This window comes from Talpa occidentalis, unplaced genomic scaffold (assembly GCF_014898055.3).
Source record: "Talpa occidentalis isolate TD23 unplaced genomic scaffold, MPIMG_talOcc4v2.1 talOcc4.4, whole genome shotgun sequence".
NCBI lineage: Eukaryota > Metazoa > Chordata > Mammalia > Eulipotyphla > Talpidae > Talpa > Talpa occidentalis.
The window spans coordinates 42,274,836-42,296,797 of record NW_023604295.1 but is presented as its reverse complement, the minus strand read 5'-3'; the positions used below and the strand labels follow the sequence as shown (position 1 = coordinate 42,296,797).

Genomic DNA, 21,962 nt, shown 5'->3' with positions numbered 1-21,962 from the left:
TTGTCACCTTCTATTTTACTGCTTCTAATCAACTGTGAGAAAACAATTAGAAATTAAGCTTTATAGATCTGTAAGTTGAAACAGTAAATCAGCTTTTGAGCAGGACTTTTAATAAGGAAGTAAACACATGGTCTTTTAATATAAGCATTAGCAACAATTATTTCTTAACTGAGCAGATGGTTTCAGCTTGTTTTCAATGGACAACGTTAACAGAAACATTTAAATCAACTATAGAAGACACTAAAAATGCTTTTTGAGGTTTTTGCATGGAAGGCCAATGTAATTAATGAGGAAAACATATTCCCAAATGTATTAAGACTTGAGAGTGTATTATAAAGTTCCAAGATAATCCTAACCTGCAGAGGAAGTGTTAGGGGGAAAGGATGTTCTGAGCTAATCCCATACAGGCTTTGTGGACTCCACCCCCACTCCAGAACAAAGCCATCAATCAGGACATTGGGAAAGACAAATCCTGTCACCACCAAAGGGAAGGTGGCAGGGACCTGAGGGTGGAGTTAAGCAGCCAGGTTGGGTATAAAAAAAACCAAACACGTGGGCCTTGGAGGCTCGCTCATCGCTCTGTTGCTCGCCTCCTGGCTTCATGGCTCCTGGCTTGCGGCCAGCTCTCAGAGCGCCATTTGGGATTCCAGATCGGCGAATCGGGTAGGATGCATTTAAAACTTTGTCTCCCACTTTTCTCCCTGAGTTGTACATTTCCTCATTTGCCCTTCCCTTGTAAATAAACCTTTTATTAACCTTTCGTGTGTGCCTGCAGTAGAGCATTGATAAGTCCTTTTAAGCACACGGGTGAGGACCCACAGTCAGGCAAACCGTTTTGTATTGGGGCTGCCCTATAACAGAAGGACAACTGAAGGTGTGTTACAGACAGTGGCAGAAACATTTTTACTTACTTACATATATACATACATACATACATATCTATCTCTTAATATTTACAATAACCCTCAAGACAGTAACAGTATTATCTCCATTCAACAGATGAAGAAATTGGAGTTCATCCAAAGTCACACAGCTAGGAAGTAAACTGCGATTTCAAAACAGGTTTACCTGGTTTCATGCACTTTTTACCATACCTTACTACCTCCTGACTTGAAAAGGTTCTGTACACATTTAGAATTCACTGAAGTCAGTTTTTTCTTACCTACCTACTCCAAGGTCACTCTGCCACCACTACTTAGCTTGTGAAAGCAATCATACTCTGGCTACTCCCACTTTATAGCTACCATGAGAAAATTTTGTGACACAGAATCCTCCATTACCTTCGAGAGGAAAAGGAAATTTTCTGTATTTCATGTTTTCCCATCTACTAGTCAAACCTCAGTGAATTTCTTCTTATTTTTTTTCCCAATAGGTTTACATACAACCTCATAATCCTTCCATTCTTTCTTCAAACCTTTGTCAAGATACTTTCAGTAACATCTCTTTTCCACTCTGTTTCTTCCATTTTCACTTGGAAATTAAAAGAAAATTCTAAATATGACTTATAAATGTAGGAGTAGTGTTAAAGGCATAACTGTAAGTTATGGAGTGCATATAGATTTGACAACTTATGCCACAAACCTCTAAAATTCTTAAAAGAATCTGTTCTCCCTTCAGAATGTACGTGAATGTTCATCTGCAATTTTATCACCTTTAATTAAATCTGCATTCAAGCATAAAAACATTTCTCACTTCAAGATACTGTTTTTCTGTTTTATTTATTGAGTTTGGCTATAATATTATCCATCAATTTTTATTAAATAATGTAGAGCTTCAATTATATATTATGGCTCAGAACATATTTTACTAGGCAAGTTTAGGAACATCATTGTCTTTTTTGTGAAAAGAATAATTTCCAATTCAAAATATTCTCCTAAATCAATATTAGCCTGACTTGTACCACAACCTAGTCAGTCTATAAAGAAACTCTGCTTGTAGGCAAAAGTACTCAAAGGACCCGACTTTAAAACCGATTTTTTAAAAATCAAGATTTCACAAAATACTCTAATCCAAAGCATTTTTCTGCAAACTTCCTGTTGTCCAGAGGATGCCAGTTACATTAATTTGGATATTAACATCTCTATCCCATGAAGCTTAAAAACATCAGTATTAGAAACATAAATATCAATCAGCCTGAAGTTCAATTGGTTAGATAAAACAAGAGGCCTAAAATCAAAACTATGATCAATATAGATTTAACAATCTGTCATTGGTCAATCCTAAGGTTTATTTTCTCTCCCATCCTTCAAAAGTATAGTTATGATGTAAGAAAAAATTTCATCTTAAATTTAGAAACAAAATCTACTTCTTCTCTACGTATATTCTACATTCAGAGACCTCTTGAGACACACCTTTGCTCAATCACCATTTTGCATATATAAAGCATATCTTATACACTATTCCCCTTATAACTTTTAAATTGCTACTATTTCAAAACATCTTAATAGGAGCAGCATTTACAATAGTGGCAACTAGACAAAATGGCACTTCTGATTAGTGCTAGCAACTGCAGATGTTTAATATGACAATTTATAAGGTAAGACCAATTGTTTTATACAATATGACAACTGAAAAGAAAAATTTGCTATCCTTTTTTACTACAGGAAAATAACAAATATTTAAGTCAAAGTTAACAGGCATCTTTATAAGCCTGAGCCCACTTCATATAAAGCAGAATGTATACATATTCTGCATACCAAATAATCATAAAACATACACTATGGCAACTCAAACTGTTTTCAATAACAGCCATAATTTACCATAAAAAGGGGAAAAAAAGGTTTAAAACGTTTAGGTTCAAGCAAAACAGAAACCTACATTCTGTAGGACCTAATTGTTTTATCCACAAAATTTTATGCCAATGCATAAAACTCAAACATTAATATTCAAAATACTTGGAAACTACCAATTTTCTATAATCTTGTATAACAAAAGGAATATAAAAATTTCGTCTTAAAACAAACTTTCATGTACACTATAAAGTAGCATTAAAAACCTTAGTTATTTTTAATATGTACTATATAAAAAGCAAGACTCCTTCCAGAACAGAAATGTTAACTATTTAAGACAGTAACATTCTACTTTTTAAATATTAGTTAAATGCTCTTCCTTTGCTGGTACAAACACTCCTTGTGAACTACAACAAACTGAAGATGCATTCATTGCCTTCAATGCCAAAAATGTCTTATAACAGTACTACTCTTAAGTCTACTACATGTAAGTATTCAAATTTATCAAAATTGCCATTAGTCTCAAAAAATGCTATCAAAAAGGAATATAACCACATAGAAAGCAACTATTCCAAATGAGTTTAAAACAGATCAATTTGACAAATCATCTCTAGAGGGATATATATCATAAGAACAAATTAATGATCAACTGTCATACGACTGATGGGAGCAATGACATGAGAAAATAGTACATGTAATATGGGATAAACCAAATAAATATGTAATATCCAAATTCAAATTATTCCCAGAGTGCCAAGATTCCTGAGGGAGAATTGGATGTAAAAAAGAAGAAATTACATAAGAATTCTATAGGGCATATTTTAACTGAAATTAACATTATTTTTCACAATTTCATCTAAAAACATATATTCAAGCTTCCCTTGTTCTGTCCACAGATTAGTTCCAGAAATGGTAATGAGCTAGAAACAATGGGCATCACTAATGTATAGATTAGGTTTTCCAAACATCATTTTCCACAAAAATCAAGAGTTCTTCCAGAGTAGTGGCTAATTGTAGCACAAAGACTTAAAATCTGGTAGAGGCACTTGTTATGCCAGACAACAAAGGACTAGTGCTCTTGCTAAAGGACTCAAAGGCAATTTTCAGTTTTCCCTGGTCCAAATTGGGACCCTTTCAATAATAAGAACCATTATCACCACTGAAATCTACTGAAAAGACCAAATATGTTTAAACATAACAGTTAACTGTGATACCAAGAAAGAAAATAAGGTCATTTTTAGTGGGTATCAATAAACTAACTTACCGTTTTGAAAACTGATAAATCAAAGGACTTGGCATATAAGCTGACTCCCCTATACTAATTGTACCTCCTGTAAACAAATAACAGAATAATTCTCCTTAGAGAAACATCGAAGGCTATAAATGACAAAAGTTAGTTTTAAAATAACTTTTTCACAGCCATTTGTTAATGAATTAATCTAGAAACTGAGCATGAAGAGCTGCTAATCTCACAAAAATAAGAATAACCAGACATTAGAGCTCAAACCACTTTTTTTTTTTTTTTTTTTGGTGGGACCCTCACCAGTGGCCGGGGATCGAACTGGCGCTGCAGAGGCTGTGGGCAGCCTCGCAACCCAGCACTCAACCGCTGCGCCACCAGGGGAGGCCCTCAAACCACTATTTTTTAATAAGTTTTGCCCAAAATTTCTAAACTAAATCTACTACTCCCTTAAATCCAACTACCAATTTTCAAGAAATACATGGAATGTGCAAGATAAAAAACCACAGGAATGTAATCAGCAAAATCCAGACTTTGCGAAACTGTACAGAACAAACGAGGAAGTTTAACAATAGATTGCAAGGGAAAAAATTGGGAGAAGGAATCTGAACCTGTAATATAAAAGGAAAGTTAAGGGTCATTTAACCAATGTCACTGTGTGGGACTTATTTATATTTTAATTTTAAACATGAAGAAAAAATAATGAAGTTTATGCAACAACTGGAAAAATGAACACTGAAATTACAGAGCTATTATTATTTTGTGATTTTTGTTAAAATAATTCAATAACATCTTAAATATATATACATAAATACTTAGGGATGAATTCATGTTTTCTTCAAAACAATGTAAGAGTAAGCGTGGAGTAGTGAAGAGTGGAAGCAGCACGTAAATCAGGTAAGAGTGGCAATAGCTGCAAATTTTTGAAGTAGGGTTATTGGTTCTTTGGGATTTACTGTGCTATTCTCCGTATTCTATCCTCTTTTGTATATTTGATATTTTCCATGTAAATTCAAGGAAAGCAAAAAACAAAGGGTACCAATATATAAATATATGTTGACATAAACTATAGGAGAAAATTGACAACTTTTCCTAACCCTTTAATAAATTCTATAATAGAAATGTACAGTATTTGATAATTGTTTCAAAATACATTACTTAGAACAGGACAAGAACTCTAAGATATACAATGAAATATTTGTCTGAAAGTTAAGAATACTGTCTTTAAAAGGCATACAGTGTCCTTGAAATAAGTTGTTCTGATCATAACTAAGCATTCAGAATAATAAATTTCTTGCAATTAGAAGGGACCAGTTACAGATCATTTAGCTTTATGCACAGTTAAAAGATCTACCTACCCAATGCCCCCACTACCTTGTTTTACAGTCTAAAATGTTAGACAAATCTTATACTTCAATTTCAAAAAAGTTAGAACTCTCATTTCAACCTAAAGGCAGAGAAACACAATAAGGAATTACCTCAAGTCAATTTTAACTTATAAATCTTTATTGCATTTTATAATATCAAGACCAGCAGTGTCTAATCAATGAACCAACATTACTGGCCACAAAACTAGAACTGTCTCAGAATCTGAAAAAGCTAATTTCCAAGTATTCTCCCAGGTCAAGAGAAAATATGATTCAGACAATAAAAATTACATTGACAAACTCAACAAATGTAAAGTAAATCGGACACAAACTTAATATACTAACTGCCCCCACCCCACAGTATATGTTCTCTCCTTATTACCCAGTAACAAACTACTAAGATTTATTGCCCAGTCTCTCTTGCAACTGGTTATGGTCATATGACAAAAATATAATCACTGGGATACAAACAGAATATACACAATTACCCTTAAAGGAAAGGAAAATGTTCCTCCCATTTCTGTTTTTCTGCAGGCATGCATGATTCTAACCACCTTGGATCACATGATAGAAGCCATATATTAAAAATAACAGAGCAAGACAAAGATGTCTAGGTCATGATGATTCCACGGATTGATGATGATATCATGGAGAGCCTCCATACTTTCTCAAGACTGTTTACATGGACTTCTCAAATAAATACAAATATATTTCTTTCATTTAAGCCCTCTGTCATAGTAGCCAAATCCATACTTCATCTACTATAAATGGTACAGTTAAAAAATTGTAAGCCAAACTCAATTAAATTTGATCATCAAATCTAATTTTCCCACGCATGAAAAATTTTCCCATAAATTCTGGAAAATTTAATGTGGCTATATATACGAGGGCTGATGACAGGGGGGTGAAAAATGTAATATCCTGCTAAAAAGAAGGGTTAAAGAAGAAAACACCTTTCCTATTTAAATTTCACTTAAGGTTACATAATAAGCTACACATATTTATCAGTGCTACACCAAAGTTAAGATCTAAAACAATGTTACTATTTCCTCTTTTTTTTCTTAAAACTTATCTTTTTAAGAAAAATGATAAATCCCACATTTTTCCAGATATAAGTATCAAATATTTACAAAAAACTATTAAACAAACCTACATGAAATTCTAAGAGTTAAAAAATGGTTTCTTATTTAAAAACATCTACTTATTTGTGAGTATGAAAAACGAGTAATAAAGTTACCTCAGACTAAGGTGAAAATGAAGACTTCAAGGAAGGGAATGCTGTAGAGTTGAAAAAGAAATCATGGTTGAATTTCATAGGCTTCAGAGACCCTCAATACCACCTTAATCACTTATGCCTTCCAATTCCTACAAAAAAGAAAAACATACAACAACAACAAAAATACACTATTTAGGGAGGGAAAAGTACTGTACAAATACAGAACTGGCATGAATAATGAAGAAACTGGCATGAATAATGAAGTGATCACTTTTTGTAAATAACAGGCTACACCTAAATGACCAAGCAGTGACATGTTTTCAAGTATGGAACTGGGAAAATATAATTGACCCAGTATTATCTCTGAAAAACCCTGGCTTCATGATGAAGAATTTGTCTAGATCTGGAGTCTACAGCTTCAGAGAGATGGGATGCTGAAGGAAACTAAAGTGGGCTACATGCCTAAGGTTAGAAAGAGAAACAAAAATGAAAAAGACTTAACACTAATGACATCAGCTTTATAATCTATGAAATGAAGAGAAAGGCAAACCAAAGATCAGGTTTTACAAATAATAAGTAGCACTAGTCATGTATACAATGCATGTATATTTATAATAGACAAGGTTACAGTTATAGAATCATTTAGTACCTAGATACAAAAACATAATCAGCATGGTCATCTTTTGACAGGAAAAGTTGACAAAAAGATGCGAATAATCACATAGGGAGATTGTGTGTCATAACCCAACCCTCCCACTCCCAAATTAAGTAAAAATGAAGACCATAAGCTATGCACAAGAAAAGAAACTTCCTGACAGTGAATATTTCTGAACACAGTAACAGACTAACAAGTTTATGGAATTTCCTACCATAGAAGTCTTCAAAAACATTAGATTCCTATCTATAAGAATGATTTGTATATACTCCTTCACAGGAAGCTTGGAGTCAGATGATTTATGAAACATCCTATGAGTGCATACCAGGTCTTTACAATAGTACAAAGGTAAGAAGAACAGTCTTTACCACCTACAACAAACCCAGTAACAATGCCACTTTTGAGTTACAGAAACTATAAAACTAACACACTTTTTAAAAACATTTCAAGCCTACATCCATATTTTTAAAAATTTAAATCATGATGGCGTTATTCACCCCTCAGTAATTACCCTCTCATTTTGGATTTTCTAGGACATTAATGCACATCCTTTTTTCCCAGATAAACTTTTGTCCAAAATAAAAATTTTTCCCAATAAGATCATTAAATATATACAGTGAAATGACAACAGTAATAATAACCTGGGCAGGGAGAAGGGACTCACAATCCAGCTGCCCCGATATATTATCTAAACTGCCCAGTTTTTAACAATGAATTACAAAAACATACCCTCCAAAAAGGAAAATGTGACCTATATTAATGGAAAATTATAGTCACTACAAACCATTTTTTACTATCTCCAGAACAGTCAAAGATTTCAGAGTAGTTATCATAAACAAGTTAAAAGAAGTAGAAGAACTATTTTTAATGATTATAAATTAAAAATCTATATTTTTTTAATCATAACAACAATAAACCAATGAGATTTTTAGGAAAGATACAGGAATTATTTGAAAGAACCACACTGAAATTCTGAAGTTGATGAGTACCAAAAGTAAAACAAAAACTTTACTAGAAGGGATGAACAGTAGATTTAAGACAGTAGATTTAAGAAGAAAATCAACAACATCAAAGAGATATCAGTAGAAATTATCCAATCTGAAGAACAGAGAGAAAAAAGGTTAAAAAAATTGAATAGCACTTTAGAGATCAACTTACCAACATTTATGGAGTCCCATAAGGAGAGGAAAGTACAGGAAAAAAACTTGTTTTAACAAAACACCAGCCAAAAACTCCCTAAATTTGATTTTTTTAAAGAAATCAAATCTACAGATCTTAAGAGTCTCAAATATGATAAAAACAAAGGCCTATACCTAAACACATCATAGTAAAACTGTTGAAAGCAAACACACAAAAAAATATTTTGCAAGCAGAAAGAGAAAATTTACTTGGCATGTGCAGGGAATCATCAACACAATTAACAGCTGACTTTCAATCAGAAACAAGAGGCCAGAAGACAGTGGAATCACATATTCAAACTGCTGAAAGAAAAAAAATGGTCAACCAAGGAGGCAGCAAAATTATCTTTCAATAATGAAGGCATAATAGAAATAGTCTCAGATAAACAAGGACTGAGAGAAAATTTTGTTACAAGAAATACCAAAGGAAGTTCATCAAGCTGAAAGGAAAAGAAACCAGACTCAAATATATAGGAAGAAAAGAAGAACACCAGAAATGATAAATACATAGGTTAAAAAGACTCCATATAAACATATTTTTCTCATTTCTTCTCTTAGCGTCTTTAAAAAACAGAAGAATGTATAAAGCAATGATTATAACATCGTATTGCTGGGTTTATAGTATATATAGATGTTATATACAACAACAGTGGCACAACAGAGGGAGAAAATGAAGCTATCCTGGAGCAAAGTTTCTACTACATTTTACCGATATGAAGAGTAGTGCTAATATTAAGCAGTTTCTTGAAACGCATAATATAAACACTATAACAACCACAAAGAAATGATCTTAAATTCTGTTAAAAAAAAAAACTACTAATACAGCACAATAAAAAATATTTAACACAAAAAGAGACAGTAAAGGAGGCAAAAGAACAGAAACCATAACACATATAATAAACAAATGGCAAACAGGCAAATGTAAATTCAACCATGTCCACAATTCAACCACATCCACAATTTAAATGTTGTCTGAACTAAACAGTTTAGTTGTCTAAACTAAACAGCTCAAGAAAAGGCAGACTATCACTCTATGCTGTCAACAAGACTGAAAGTACAAAGATGGGGGGAAAAGAATATACAATGAAAATAGTAACCACAAAAGAGCTGATGCGGATATATTAGACAAAAACATACTTTAAGATAAATATTACTAGAGACAAAGGAAGATATCCTGTATAATAAATCCAGATATTATGACAATTATAAACATATATGTATCAAAAGAGATCCAAATTAATGAAGCAATAATATTATTGAAAAGAAAAACAGAAAATTCAACAATTACAAATGGAGATTTCAATACCCCACTCTAATTTAACTGACAGAACACCCAGACAAGAAAATTACTGTAGATAATATAAAGATACTGTAGCGAAAACTTAAGCCACAATATCAACCAACTAGACCATTCTGGCAAATACAGAAAACTACAAACAAAAGTAGAACATACATTGTTTTAAAGCATATTATCAGTCTCCAGGACAGACCACAAGATAGGTCATAAAATAAGTCTCAAAATTTTAAAAGGACTGAAATCATACAAGTTGTTTTCTTCAATCATAACAGAATTAAATTAGCTATATTAAATTAGAACTGGAAAGCACTCAAGTGTTTGGAATTACATTTCATACTTCTAAATATACAAATGGTCAAAGAAAAATGAAAAGAGAAATTAGAGAATAGTTTTAACTGAATAAAAATAAAGACAAACATCAAAATAAACAGGATGTAGGTAAAGCAGTACTTAGAGAAAATTTATAAGTTTACATCTGAAGAAGAGTCTGCCACCTTGATAAACCAGAAAAAGAGTAAACTACATTATAAAGCAAGCAGAAGAAAGAGAATAATAAAGATGAGAGCAAAAATTAATGAAATTAATTTTGTTAAAAGATTAACAAAATTGACAAATTTTCAGATGCACTGACTGAAAACAAAGAGGGAAAAATATACAAAATTACCAAAACCAGGAATGAAAGAAGGGACATTACAACTGATGTGATAAAAATTAAGAGAATTATAAGGACTAATATAAACAAATTTAAGTCAACAAATTAAACAACTTTTGTGAAATAAATTCCTAAAGTGACACATATTATCAAAAATGACTACAGATGAAATAGGAAAATCTGAATGTAACAACAAACTGAATTAGACAAAGAAAAGTTCAGGCTCAAATGGATTCACTGATGAATTCCATCAATTTTTTAAAAATACTAATCCTTGACAAAACTGGGGAAGAAGGCACATTTTGCAACCCAATCTAAGAAGTCAGAGTTACATATATGCCAGTTAAAGACATCACATGAAAACTACACACCAAACATGTTTCATGGACATAGATACAAAAACCTTAAAAAATATTAAAAGCATTAAAAAAAAATGGACTATACACCATGACCAAGCAGGGTATACTTCACGAATGCAAACATGATTTAAATCGGAAAATAAATTAATGTAATAAATATACCATATTAAGGAGAATAAAGGAAAAAAACAGTTAGCTGAACACATAGTACAAAAGGACTTGATAAAATGCAATACCCATTCATAATAAAAACTGTCAACAACTAGGACTAGAAAAGAACTCCCTCAACCTGATAAAAGGAATCTACAAAAAAGCCACAAATAACATCATAGTAATGGTTAAACACTGAATATTTTCCTACTAAAAATAGGGATGTCTGTTTTCACTACTTCTATTCAAAATTGTAATGAGGCGCTAGCTGGTGAAATAAAGCATGCAAAAACAGATTGGGTACGGAGGTAGGCAGGCAGGCAGGTAGATAAAGCAAGCAATTAAAAAGGACTCAGGCTAGAAAGGATGAAATAAAACTATACTCTCTGGTGATATGATCCTGTATGTAGAAATTTCCCAATGAATCCACAAAATAGTTAAATAGAACTAATTGAGTTCAAGGCCACAAGAAATAAGTTTAGTAAGGTAACAAGATAGTAGTTCAACCAAAAAAAAAAAAAAAAAATCAATATATTTCCAAGTTAAATGACAACTTTATATCATGTTCCTAATAAAAATTTGAACTAACACAAATTTTCTTCCTTACCCCTCAGTAGAGTTTCAAAATTTCTTCAGGTAGATCACTCCCAGGCATTTTACCTTTCTAATTGTTACTGTGAATGTATACTTTTTTTTCAAATATGTAGAAAAGAAATATGTAATTTGATAACTGGAATGGAGACAACTGGTTAGTTATCTGGGAAAAGTAAAGCTGAATCACTCCATTTATTATTTATACCAAATATATTCAATATACATGAAAATTTTAAACAAAAAAAAGTGATAGAAAAATCTATGTAACTTTTTTGTAAGTACCACTGTTCACAGAATCTAAAACTACCAATCTAAAGATATACAATTATTTCATGTGCTATTAGGAAACAAAATAATTACGTCAAACTATGACAAACTGATGATTAATGTCTTAGAGATTATAATGTAGAGAAAAAAGGTGAGTTCTACAATCAACGGTGAAGATTTTTTTAAACCTTACAGAGAAACCGCCCCACATGCAGCCATGAAGAAAATGATGGAAAAATTCAACCATAAAATATACAAACTTCTACAAGGTAAAACCAAAAGATAAGCAAAAACTGAGTGAAAAGAATTTTCCGAACAAATAAGAAGGGGCTGAGCACATGGTCAAACAACTAACTAAAAATATACATATGGCCAATAAAATGAGAAAAATGCTCAAACTCGCTCATAATGAATTTTGAAAAGCAACACTAAACAACAAAAAACTAAAAATATTAAAATTTGACACTAGCTAGTATCATCAAAGAGAGAAAGAGATTACCATTTTCCTAGACTACTGATATTGGGGCAATCATTTAAGTTATGCAATTTGTCTACCAAATTAGTAAATGTATAAACTGTTTTTCCCTTAGGATTTTATACTGCAGATAAATTTTAGATACATGCAAAGACAACACACACATTAGCACTCGTAATAGCAAAAACAACTAAAAACCTAAATATCCAGAAATAGATGACTAAAATACTAGAATACTACACTGAATGAAATGAAGTCTACAAAAAAAGACATGCTGATATACAAAATGTATGGTGTGACCTCATTTGTCTAAAGAATAGGTATATATCGATATACATAAAAATGCTTATATACATACACATATAAGCATACATACAGAGGGAGAGAGTAAAAATGTCTGGAAGGATACACATTCACATGCAAATGTGAACAGTTAGTGAAAAGAGATAGTCTTGTTTTCTAACATAACATCTACTGCTTAAGTGTGTACTCTTAGAATAAACCCGGTTAAACAGTGAAAAAAGTTAAACATGACAATTACCAGGAAAAAGAAGGAAATCTTAAAATATGGCCATTAAAACTACTAATATTTTCACATCCTTATTTATAAGAATTCTCAAAACAAAATTTACAAGAAACTTTAGATATTTTATGAACATAATTGACATGATACCATATGCCACTAACAGATATCTAAATACCCTGACAACTATTAGGTCATTTTCTTTCACTTTGTTTAACAGATTGAAAAGCACAGGTTTAATATATGTACCAAGAAGAAAGGATCATTTGTATTCCTAATATAAGTGAAGTGGGTCCTAAAAAATAGACATGCAAGTAACATAAATTAAGTGAGAGATGATAATGGCCTTCATCCTATAAAGCTACTAACATTCTTTCCAATGTGCAAATGTTCTTATCTATATAAAGCATTATCTTGCTATGTATATTCATAATATTCATGCCATATATAAGTAGGTATAAAAGGAAAGGGTTGTCCAGTACTGTGCAGTACTACCCAATAGTTGTGACAGCTGCATTCATGTGTAAGCACCTGAGATCATCACAGGTAAAAAAAAATCAAAGATTGAGTATAACAGTGTTACATTACCTCTATAAAGTATGTCAGGCAAATGCCCATCCCGTCAGATCACTTGGTTGTATTTCCAGCTGTTGATTCCTCCTTCTATCCTACAAAAAAGTACAGAAATACAGTTATCCCCCCAAAAGAATCAGGATTTGACATATTCTTAGTCAAATGAAACAATTACAACTGAATGTATTAAATCTAACAAATTTCTTTCCATGTTAAATACTGTTGTTGTAGTAAATAAAATTAGTAGCAACTAACATTTAGCCAAACCATAAAGACCCATCAGTGCTAAATCGTATCAATAAAGGTAATAAATTAATCCAGAAGGGCCTCCCTGGTGGCACCAGGGGTTAAGATACAACCTATGAAGCTATCCACAGCCACGGCAGCACAAGTTTGATCCCTAGCCAGCAGACCCCTCCTGTCTTGCCTGCTGCTCCCCTCAGCAGTGTATTTCAGTCAGTGTACCTGTTCTGTTCCCCACTCTGTCTCTGGTGAATCCTGTCACCCCCCCCACACACACACACCTCTGGCCTGTACCCCAATTCTTGTATGCATAAATAAATAAATCTTTAAAAACATTAATCCAGAAACTAGAGGTTTACATATTTAACTTGTAGCTGAGAATTAACATTTCTTTAAAATCAGAGCAATAACCTAGAATTGCCTTAAACCACTTAAAATGAGAAGACAAATGTACTTCATTAAATCGCATGTTGATACTTTCCATTACTCTAATATTATTATTTCTTAAATACCCCCATAACATTTCCCTTAATTCAAAAGCCTGAGCATGTTAAGGATATAGTTTTTGAAAATACAAAAATATTAAATATTTAAATTCTCAAGGCAAAGACTTAATATTGTTAAAATGGTTCACATATTTTTAAATGTCAAACTATAAACCTTTTAGCAGAGACAGTGAAGCCCCCATGTGACGGCACATTGTTACTGAACACATTATTTTCTATCTGTAGCTTTCTTGGTATATGAGATGGAGGTAATGAAAACTGAGAGTTGACATTTTGTTAGAAACAAAGAACAGAACAAATACAACTTTCATTCAGAAATAACAAAGCATTTTATGAGAGTCCCAACATATTTTTATTCAATAAATATCTTACAAATCAGTAAAAGCTGTACATGTAAAACCAAAACTAAGTAAACTTAAAATCTTTAAAAATAACCAAGTACATTAATTCAAAGTTGTATCTATATAATTTTATCAGGGGTTTACAAATACCATAGCTTTTCTGATAATTCTTATTTTCTAGTCAGTGTAAACACTATTGACCTTCTGATAATTCATATTTTCTAGTCCTTAGCAAGTTAGTAGCTTTGTTGCTAAACTAGTTACAGCCAAAAAATCTATTTTAAAATATAATTTGTTTCTACTAAGCTCACAGTTACCTGCCTCCAAGTTTTGTACCCCAGGAAACAAGAAAGACCATACATATCTACCACTCCACTCAGTTATGTAAAACTACCTGTAAGTATATGTTTGCATAGCAATAGTACCAAAAAAAATATTTTTTTAAAAAAGCCACAACACTATACTATTTCTATTAGACATCATTAAAAACAGGAAAAGTAAAACTATATCTACACTACCACTCATTATTCTATGTTCTTTATTAAACTTCTAGAATTTTTAGCATAGCTGAAGAAATAAAGCTGAACAAATAAAGCATGGAAAAGTCTATAAACAGGAAACAAAAATGTCCTCAAGTTATGTATGTTATGAATCTTCTCGAAAGTTGATGAATATATCTAGTCTGCAATCAAGGAATTATTACATATATTACCACACGGTATGGTGAAATTTACAGACTGGAAAAATGTTTGTGAAATGCTAATATTCTGTTGAAAATATTTTCACAAAATATGTCTAGCTAGCCACCTTCTTGCATCACTTTTTATGGAAAGTCTTACATTAAGGCTGTCATACATCAAAGAACCTAATTAGGTATGTTAAAAGTGAAGGGAACAAGCGGCCCCCCCCCCTTTCACACACGCACACACAAAATAATGTAAATTAAAAGTCTAAATCTATAAACAAATTTTGAAATATCTTTCCCATTGACAACCTTTCCTCTACCATGGAAACCCACAATTTCCCTAACTCATCTGCACAACAAACTATGTCTCTAGAATAGAAACTCTACTTAGTTATGTTTCTAGGACTCTGGATAGTTACTCAATCCAAACAACAAACCTATGAGATTGGTGCTAGTATTATTCACATTTTTCAGAAGCGAAAACTGAAGGATTAAATAACTTACCAAAGGTTATGAAATTATTAAACGATGAACCAAAATCCTTCTAACAGTGTACAAGAGTCCTGGACAATCTATTGTGCTATTCCCTCCTCACCATCATCACCCTCATATCTCAGACCTCATCTCCTATACTCTTCTATCCTATCAGTTTACTAAATTATGTTGCAAATATCATGGTTACCTAGAAAAGACAGACTTGCAAAAGATGAAGTTTTATGAATTAATTTATCAAAATCCAGACAGAAGATGTATTTGAGGAAACCTCCACAAAAAAGTATCAAGAATGAACTTCTAAGACAACAAAACTTAATATAAAAAGGAAACTAATAAAAATTTAACTGTCTTAAAATTATGTCATTATACCTTACATCTTAATGGTACTTTCAAATACAACCATTTTAGATAAACCATTCACTGATAAAGAACATAGTGCTTGGTTCATCGGATTACCTTTTATAGAGCTAAATTTTGAAGTTTCATTTAACCTAAATGCTTACACAAGTTTTAACTGCTTATCCTCTCATAAGCACTGGCACACATAGCATAAGAATTAGAAATGAAAAATGCTTAAAATTCTTCAACATCTTTTAAGTAGATCATATTTTAAGGTAATCAAGTTTTATATTAGTTCTTCTGTGATTTCATGATGCTTTTTGAATGATGTTTAAAGTAAAAAAGCTTAGTCAAGGAAAATGATTTATATGAATATGGTAACAGTAACAAAGCACTAATGTTTAGATTTACCCTGCTTTGAAAATTAAAGTTATAACTCTATCTGAATAATGGTCTAACAATCTACCTTTTTATGACTCTATCCCAACTGAGAATGATAGCACAATAAATTCAAACTAGTCATCTCAGAAATTACCCTACCTGGGTCTTTTAAACACCATTTTCCATGTCTACCCTTGCCAAAATCTTCTAAGCTTCACAATTAATGTAGTTTATCCACTTAATTAAAAAAAAATCTATAACAGAATAATCAAATTCTAAAAGACAATTGACTAAAGTAAAATAAAGACTACCAACTTAAAAGTTTCATCTGCCCTTGACCTTTTCAAATCACCCTACCATTAAACATTTGTCAAACAAGAAACCAACTGTCCATCCACACACATCCAAACACAACAGTAGCATTTTTATAAATTTCTTAGCCTATAAGCCACTAGAGAGAGAGAACTAACCTTTAAATGTAAATCACCTGCGAGGGGAGACGCAAACCTTATTTCACTGGGGACAATAAACTATTAAAGCAACTATGTCACCCTCCCATAATTTACTAATAGAAATTAGTAAACCACTTACCTCAAGGACAAGCTGCTTTATTTTTACATGATTTTTTACTGAAATATACATTCTGTCTATACTACGATGACTAAGACCCTGAACTCAGGCAAATTTTCAAATGATCTCTGATGATACAAATATAGTCTGACACAGTACTTCCATGTCTAAAAAGTGCTCTCACATGTCACATTTCATCTGACCTACCCTCCCCCACCCCCCCACCCCCCACCCCCACAACACTAACTGGGCAAGTGCTACTGTTTATCTCCATTGTACAAATGAGGAAACAGGTTCAGGAGGTTAAGGATCCAAGGTTACTCAACATCTAAGTGTCAAAGAAAGGACTTCAACCAGATTCTCTCCTTCCTAATAAATGCCTATTCCAACACAGCAACAAAGTACAGATCATTCCCAAATTAAAATATTTAACAATACTCTTAGCAATGTTCTGGGAGTAAAAAAAAAAAAATTACAATTCTTTGTCAACAAAAGCATATTATTAAAATATTATTAAGTCAAACATAGTAAGAGGAGGGCCTCCCTGGTAGCACAAGGGGTTAAGATGCAACCCCGGCCAGGGAGATACCCACATGGTGCAGCAGACCTCTCCTGACTCATCCGCTGCTGCCTGTTCTGTTCCCCACTCTGTCTATGGTGAATCCTCTTACCCCCTGCACCTCTGGCCAAGTACCCCAGTTCTTGTATGCATAAATAAATAAATCTTAAAAAAAAAAGTTAATAAGAGGAAACTGATATTATTCTTATATGAACTATAATTACCCTCATCTAAAAACTTATAAATGGTCCATAAAAAGTCCGTTCATCTTTTGACAATTTTCACCTCACTCAATACCAAAATCAATCATTCTTATCTATTTTTCAATTATTTACTTATATATATTTTACATCATTGTTCATTTTTTCTTTTTTCACAATGTTTGCTTTTTTCCCTTAGGTGTAGTCCCCATAGAATTTCCACCACCAATTCACCCATGCACCATCACCATAGTCCCTTGTGCTCTTCCCGCCCTTGTTTTGATCCTTCTTCCTCCCCATCCCCTGCAGGATGTCTCTGATTTATAGCTGTCTGTTTGTTTTTTGTTGTTGTTGTTGTGTTGTGTTTTTAATTTTTATTTTTTCCCTGATGCCTTATTTGGTTCCCCTCTATTCCTCCGATATTTTTCTTTTTCCTTCTGGCTTATTTCACTGAGCATAATCCCTTCTAGCTCCATCCATGTTGTTGTCAATGGCATTAGTTTATCTTTTTTGATTGCTGAATAGTACTTCATTGTGTGTGTGTGTGTGTGTGTGTGTATCTCAATCCCAGCTTCTTGATCCAGTCATCTATTTTTGGCATTCTTATCTATTATGTCTAGAGCACATGTCCAGAATTACCCAGGGTCTTACCCACATGTAGAGACATGTGCCTGTACATCAAAGAAGTAATTTTTAATTGATTAGTAAACTGAGATTAAGAAGTGGTCTGCAAAGGACCCCAGCAATTTCTTCGTAACTACAGTAGCTATACTAACTTTGAACAGTTCATGAACTGTATTTCTTTTTAAAAAAAATTTATGCATGCAAGAGCTGGGGTATAGGCCAGAGGTGTGGGGGGTGAGAGGATTCAGCAGAGACAGAGTGGGGAACAGAACAGGTGGACTGACTGAAAAATACGACTGACGGGAGCAGCGGGGTAGACAGGAGAGTTCTGCTGCACCATGTGGGTTAGTCCCTGGCCGGGGATCCAACTCGTTGAACTGTACTTCTTTGTGAGATTGTTTTTTAAATAGTACAAGCTGATTCAGCAAGTTAGCTCATCATTTAGAAACACTAGCTTCTAAATATAAAATAGATATTTAGTTGGGGTCAATTTATTCTTAACTAGAAAACTAGAGAATGTAAATGCAATACATTTTATTTGACTTTCTCTTTTCCATGAATTAGAGATTAAATTAACTGCATAAGATTTTCACAATTTTTTGAAAACACTTAATGTTAAAACACTATTATGTATTTTTGGATTTAATAAACATCTAAAGTAAAAATACATCTTTGGGGAAAAAACGGAATTCATAATCTCATTTTAATTAACTATACAGTAAAATTCCGTGCACAAGATAAATGCCTAGTAAAGCAGTATATACATCTATTCGCTGACACCCTATTAAATTCATTATGACTGACCTCCCCAAAACTCATGAATGTGTTTATAGTGGCTTATGAATGAAACAAACATATATTGTTTAAAAGTTCATAAAGAACATGCCCATATACCATTATTTTCAAAGTTGAAATAACCCAATAATAGATATGAAACAGGTTCACAAAAATTAAAGAGACTTAAATTTCCAGCCTAAATAAGATAGAGATCTGTTTTTCCTTGACCCTCCTCACTAAGTACAACTATAAACCATGGAAATAACAGAAGAGACAACCAAAGGAAAACCCTGAAAAGTGGTTAAGAAGGCAGGGAACCAATCTGGGACCTCAGAGTAGAGAAAGTGGTGCTTTAAGTACCCACAGCAAATTAAAGGAAGCAACCCAGAATGACATTTCCAGAACAGCAATTTACCAATTAAAGGCAGACCAGATAGTCACATTCCTTCTCCAAATTAAACTGGAGTACCAATGCGATATTAGGAAAGTGAGTGTCTACTGGAAGTCCAGACAACAAAGACCGGGAGAAACAATTCTTTCTTCCCTGATGCTCTGAGATGCCTGTTTTCTGACCCAGAGATATAGAGGCAGGCAAAAGAGTGACACAGCAATGGGCTATGGGTCAAGACCCACCTCCCTCACCCAGAAACACAGCAGAGGAGAAATGGGCATGGGGGTTCCTAGTAGAAGAATCCCAAATGATCCTCTCTCATCTAGATACCCAGATATCTAGCATAGGCAAATCTCTTCTGCTCCCTCCAAACATCAGCAAGGACCAGTGGGAGTGCCAGCAGTATCAGAAGAATAAAACCACAAAGCTCTGAAAACTAAACTGCCTCTGGAACCACAGCCCACAAAAGTAGGACAAGACCTGGGGGCCTTCCCTAGTTGCGCAGGCTGTTGAGCACAGCGCTGTGAAACTGTCCACAGCCTCTGCAGCACCGGTTCAATCCCGGCTGGCAGGCGAGGGTCCCACATGGCATGACGTGGCAGATCTTTCCTGTCTCGCCCGCTGCTCCCCTCAGCAGTGGATTTCATCAGTCTGCCTGTTCAGTTCCCCGCTCTGTCTCTGGTGAATCCTCTGACCCTCCCGTGAATCTGGCCTGTACCCCAGTTCTTGTATAAATAAATAAATTTTAAAAAAAAAAGTCTCCTAACTTGATAGATAAAATAAAAAATATGCAAGAAAATCACAACATAAAGAGAAAAGATAATTAAGGCCAACATGGAGATGAATCAGATGTTAGAATTATTTGACAAGGATTTTAAAGCAGTCATAATAAAAATGCTTCAACAATTATAAATTCTCCCCAAACACATGACAATGTAGAAAAGAGCAGCAAAAAAAAATAGAAACTATAAAAAAAAATCAACAGGAAATTATAGAACTGAAAAAAGATAACAGAAAATTTTGAAACTCACTGAATAGACTCAGTACAGAGATGACAGGTTAGAGAATCACTGAATTTGAAGACAGAAAAACATTCACCCAATCTGAACTACAGAGAGAAAATGGGGAAGGGGGAGCTACAGGGGGTAGTTAACAGTGTCTAAGAACTATGGGGATCCAATGTTCGTATCATTGGAGTCCCAAAAAAGGAAAGAGAAAATCCTAGAGAATACACTAAAAAACTGTAAGAATAACAAATTCAGCAAAGCTACACAGCAAAAGAACAATACATAAAATTAAATAACAATTATATATTCATATACTAGAAATAATACAGTCTAAACAATAAATCTAACAAAAAAGGGACAAGATTTATACATTGAAACTATAAAACATCACCAAAAAAAATTAACAAAGACCAGGGCCTCCCCAGTGGCGCAGCGGTTGAACGCTGGGTTGCGAAGCTGCCTGCGGCCTCTGTGGCACCGGTTTGTTTCCCGGCTGCTCCCAGGCCACAGGAGGAGGGTCCCACACAGCGCACAGACCTCTCCTGCCGCCCGCTGCTCCCCTCAGCAGTGTACTTCGGTCCTTCTGCCTGCTCTGCTCCCCGCTCTGGCTCTGGTGAATTCTCTCACCCTCCCGCACTTCTGACTGTACCCAGTGCATGTACAAACAAACAAACAAACAAATAAATAAATAAATAAAAATACATGCCTCTTTAAAAAAAAAAAAAATTAACAAAGACCTAAACAGAGGGATTGCAAAACTCAATATTATGTTGAAACTATTTCACCAAACTGATCTATGGATTCAACATAACCCATCAAAATCTCAACAGTTTTTTGTTGCAGAAATTGACAGATTGATGCTAAAATTCATATGGAATTGCAAGAGACCTACAATGGCCAAAACAATCCTGAAAGAAAAGAGCAAAGTTAAAAGATGCATATTTGCTGATTTCAAAACTTACAAGTTACAGTAACTAAGACACTGTGACATGAAGATTCAAATCAAAGAATAGAATTCAGAGTCCAGAACTAAATACCTACATTAATCATCAACCATCTTTGACAGGATGCTAAGGCAAAGCAGTGAGGAGATAATAATTTTTTAAAATCTCAGATGCTGGGTCCAACAGAGATCCACATGCAAAAAAATTAAGTCGGACCCCTTCTTTATACCATATGCAAAAATTAACTCTAATGATTAAAAACCTGTAGGTAAGAACTAAAGTTTAAAACTCTTAGAAGTAAATATTATCTTTGTGACACCAGATAGAGCAAAGCCTTTTTAGGTATGAATCCAAAAAGTACAAGAAATAAAACTGGCTTCATCAAAATTTAAAACTGTTACTATAGCATCAAAAAGAATAAAACTCTTAGGGATAAACTTAACCAAGGAGATAAAGGACTTGTACATTGAAAACTAAAAAACAATGATGGAACAAAACACAAATAAATGGAAGATATACCATATTCATGGACTGTTACAATGTCTGTTTTACTCCAAGCAATCTACAGATTGAATGCAATCCCTATCAAAATTCTAATGGCATATTTTACAGAAACAAACAAAAA

The 21,962-nt window shown here is 33.4% G+C and overlaps 1 protein-coding gene across 8 annotated transcripts in view; it reads right to left on the bottom strand.

Moving 5' to 3' along the window:
* ZNF148 (zinc finger protein 148) overlaps positions 1-21,962 on the bottom strand; it is a 126,695-nt gene that overhangs the window by 80,252 nt on the left and 24,481 nt on the right. For 5 of the 8 annotated variants that reach the window (XM_037525399.2, XM_037525398.2, XM_054700500.1 and 2 more), the window contains 3 exons: positions 13,291-13,370; positions 6,574-6,701; positions 3,994-4,060 (listed from right to left, as the gene is read on the bottom strand). In XM_037525399.2, coding sequence (XP_037381296.1) covers positions 3,994-4,028 — 35 coding nt within the window. In that variant the 5' untranslated portion in view covers positions 4,029-4,060; positions 6,574-6,701; positions 13,291-13,370. The remainder of the gene's footprint in view (positions 1-3,993; positions 4,061-6,573; positions 6,702-13,290; positions 13,371-21,962) is intronic. The other 3 variants (XM_054700499.1, XM_054700498.1, XM_037525402.2) reach the window with 2 other exon arrangements.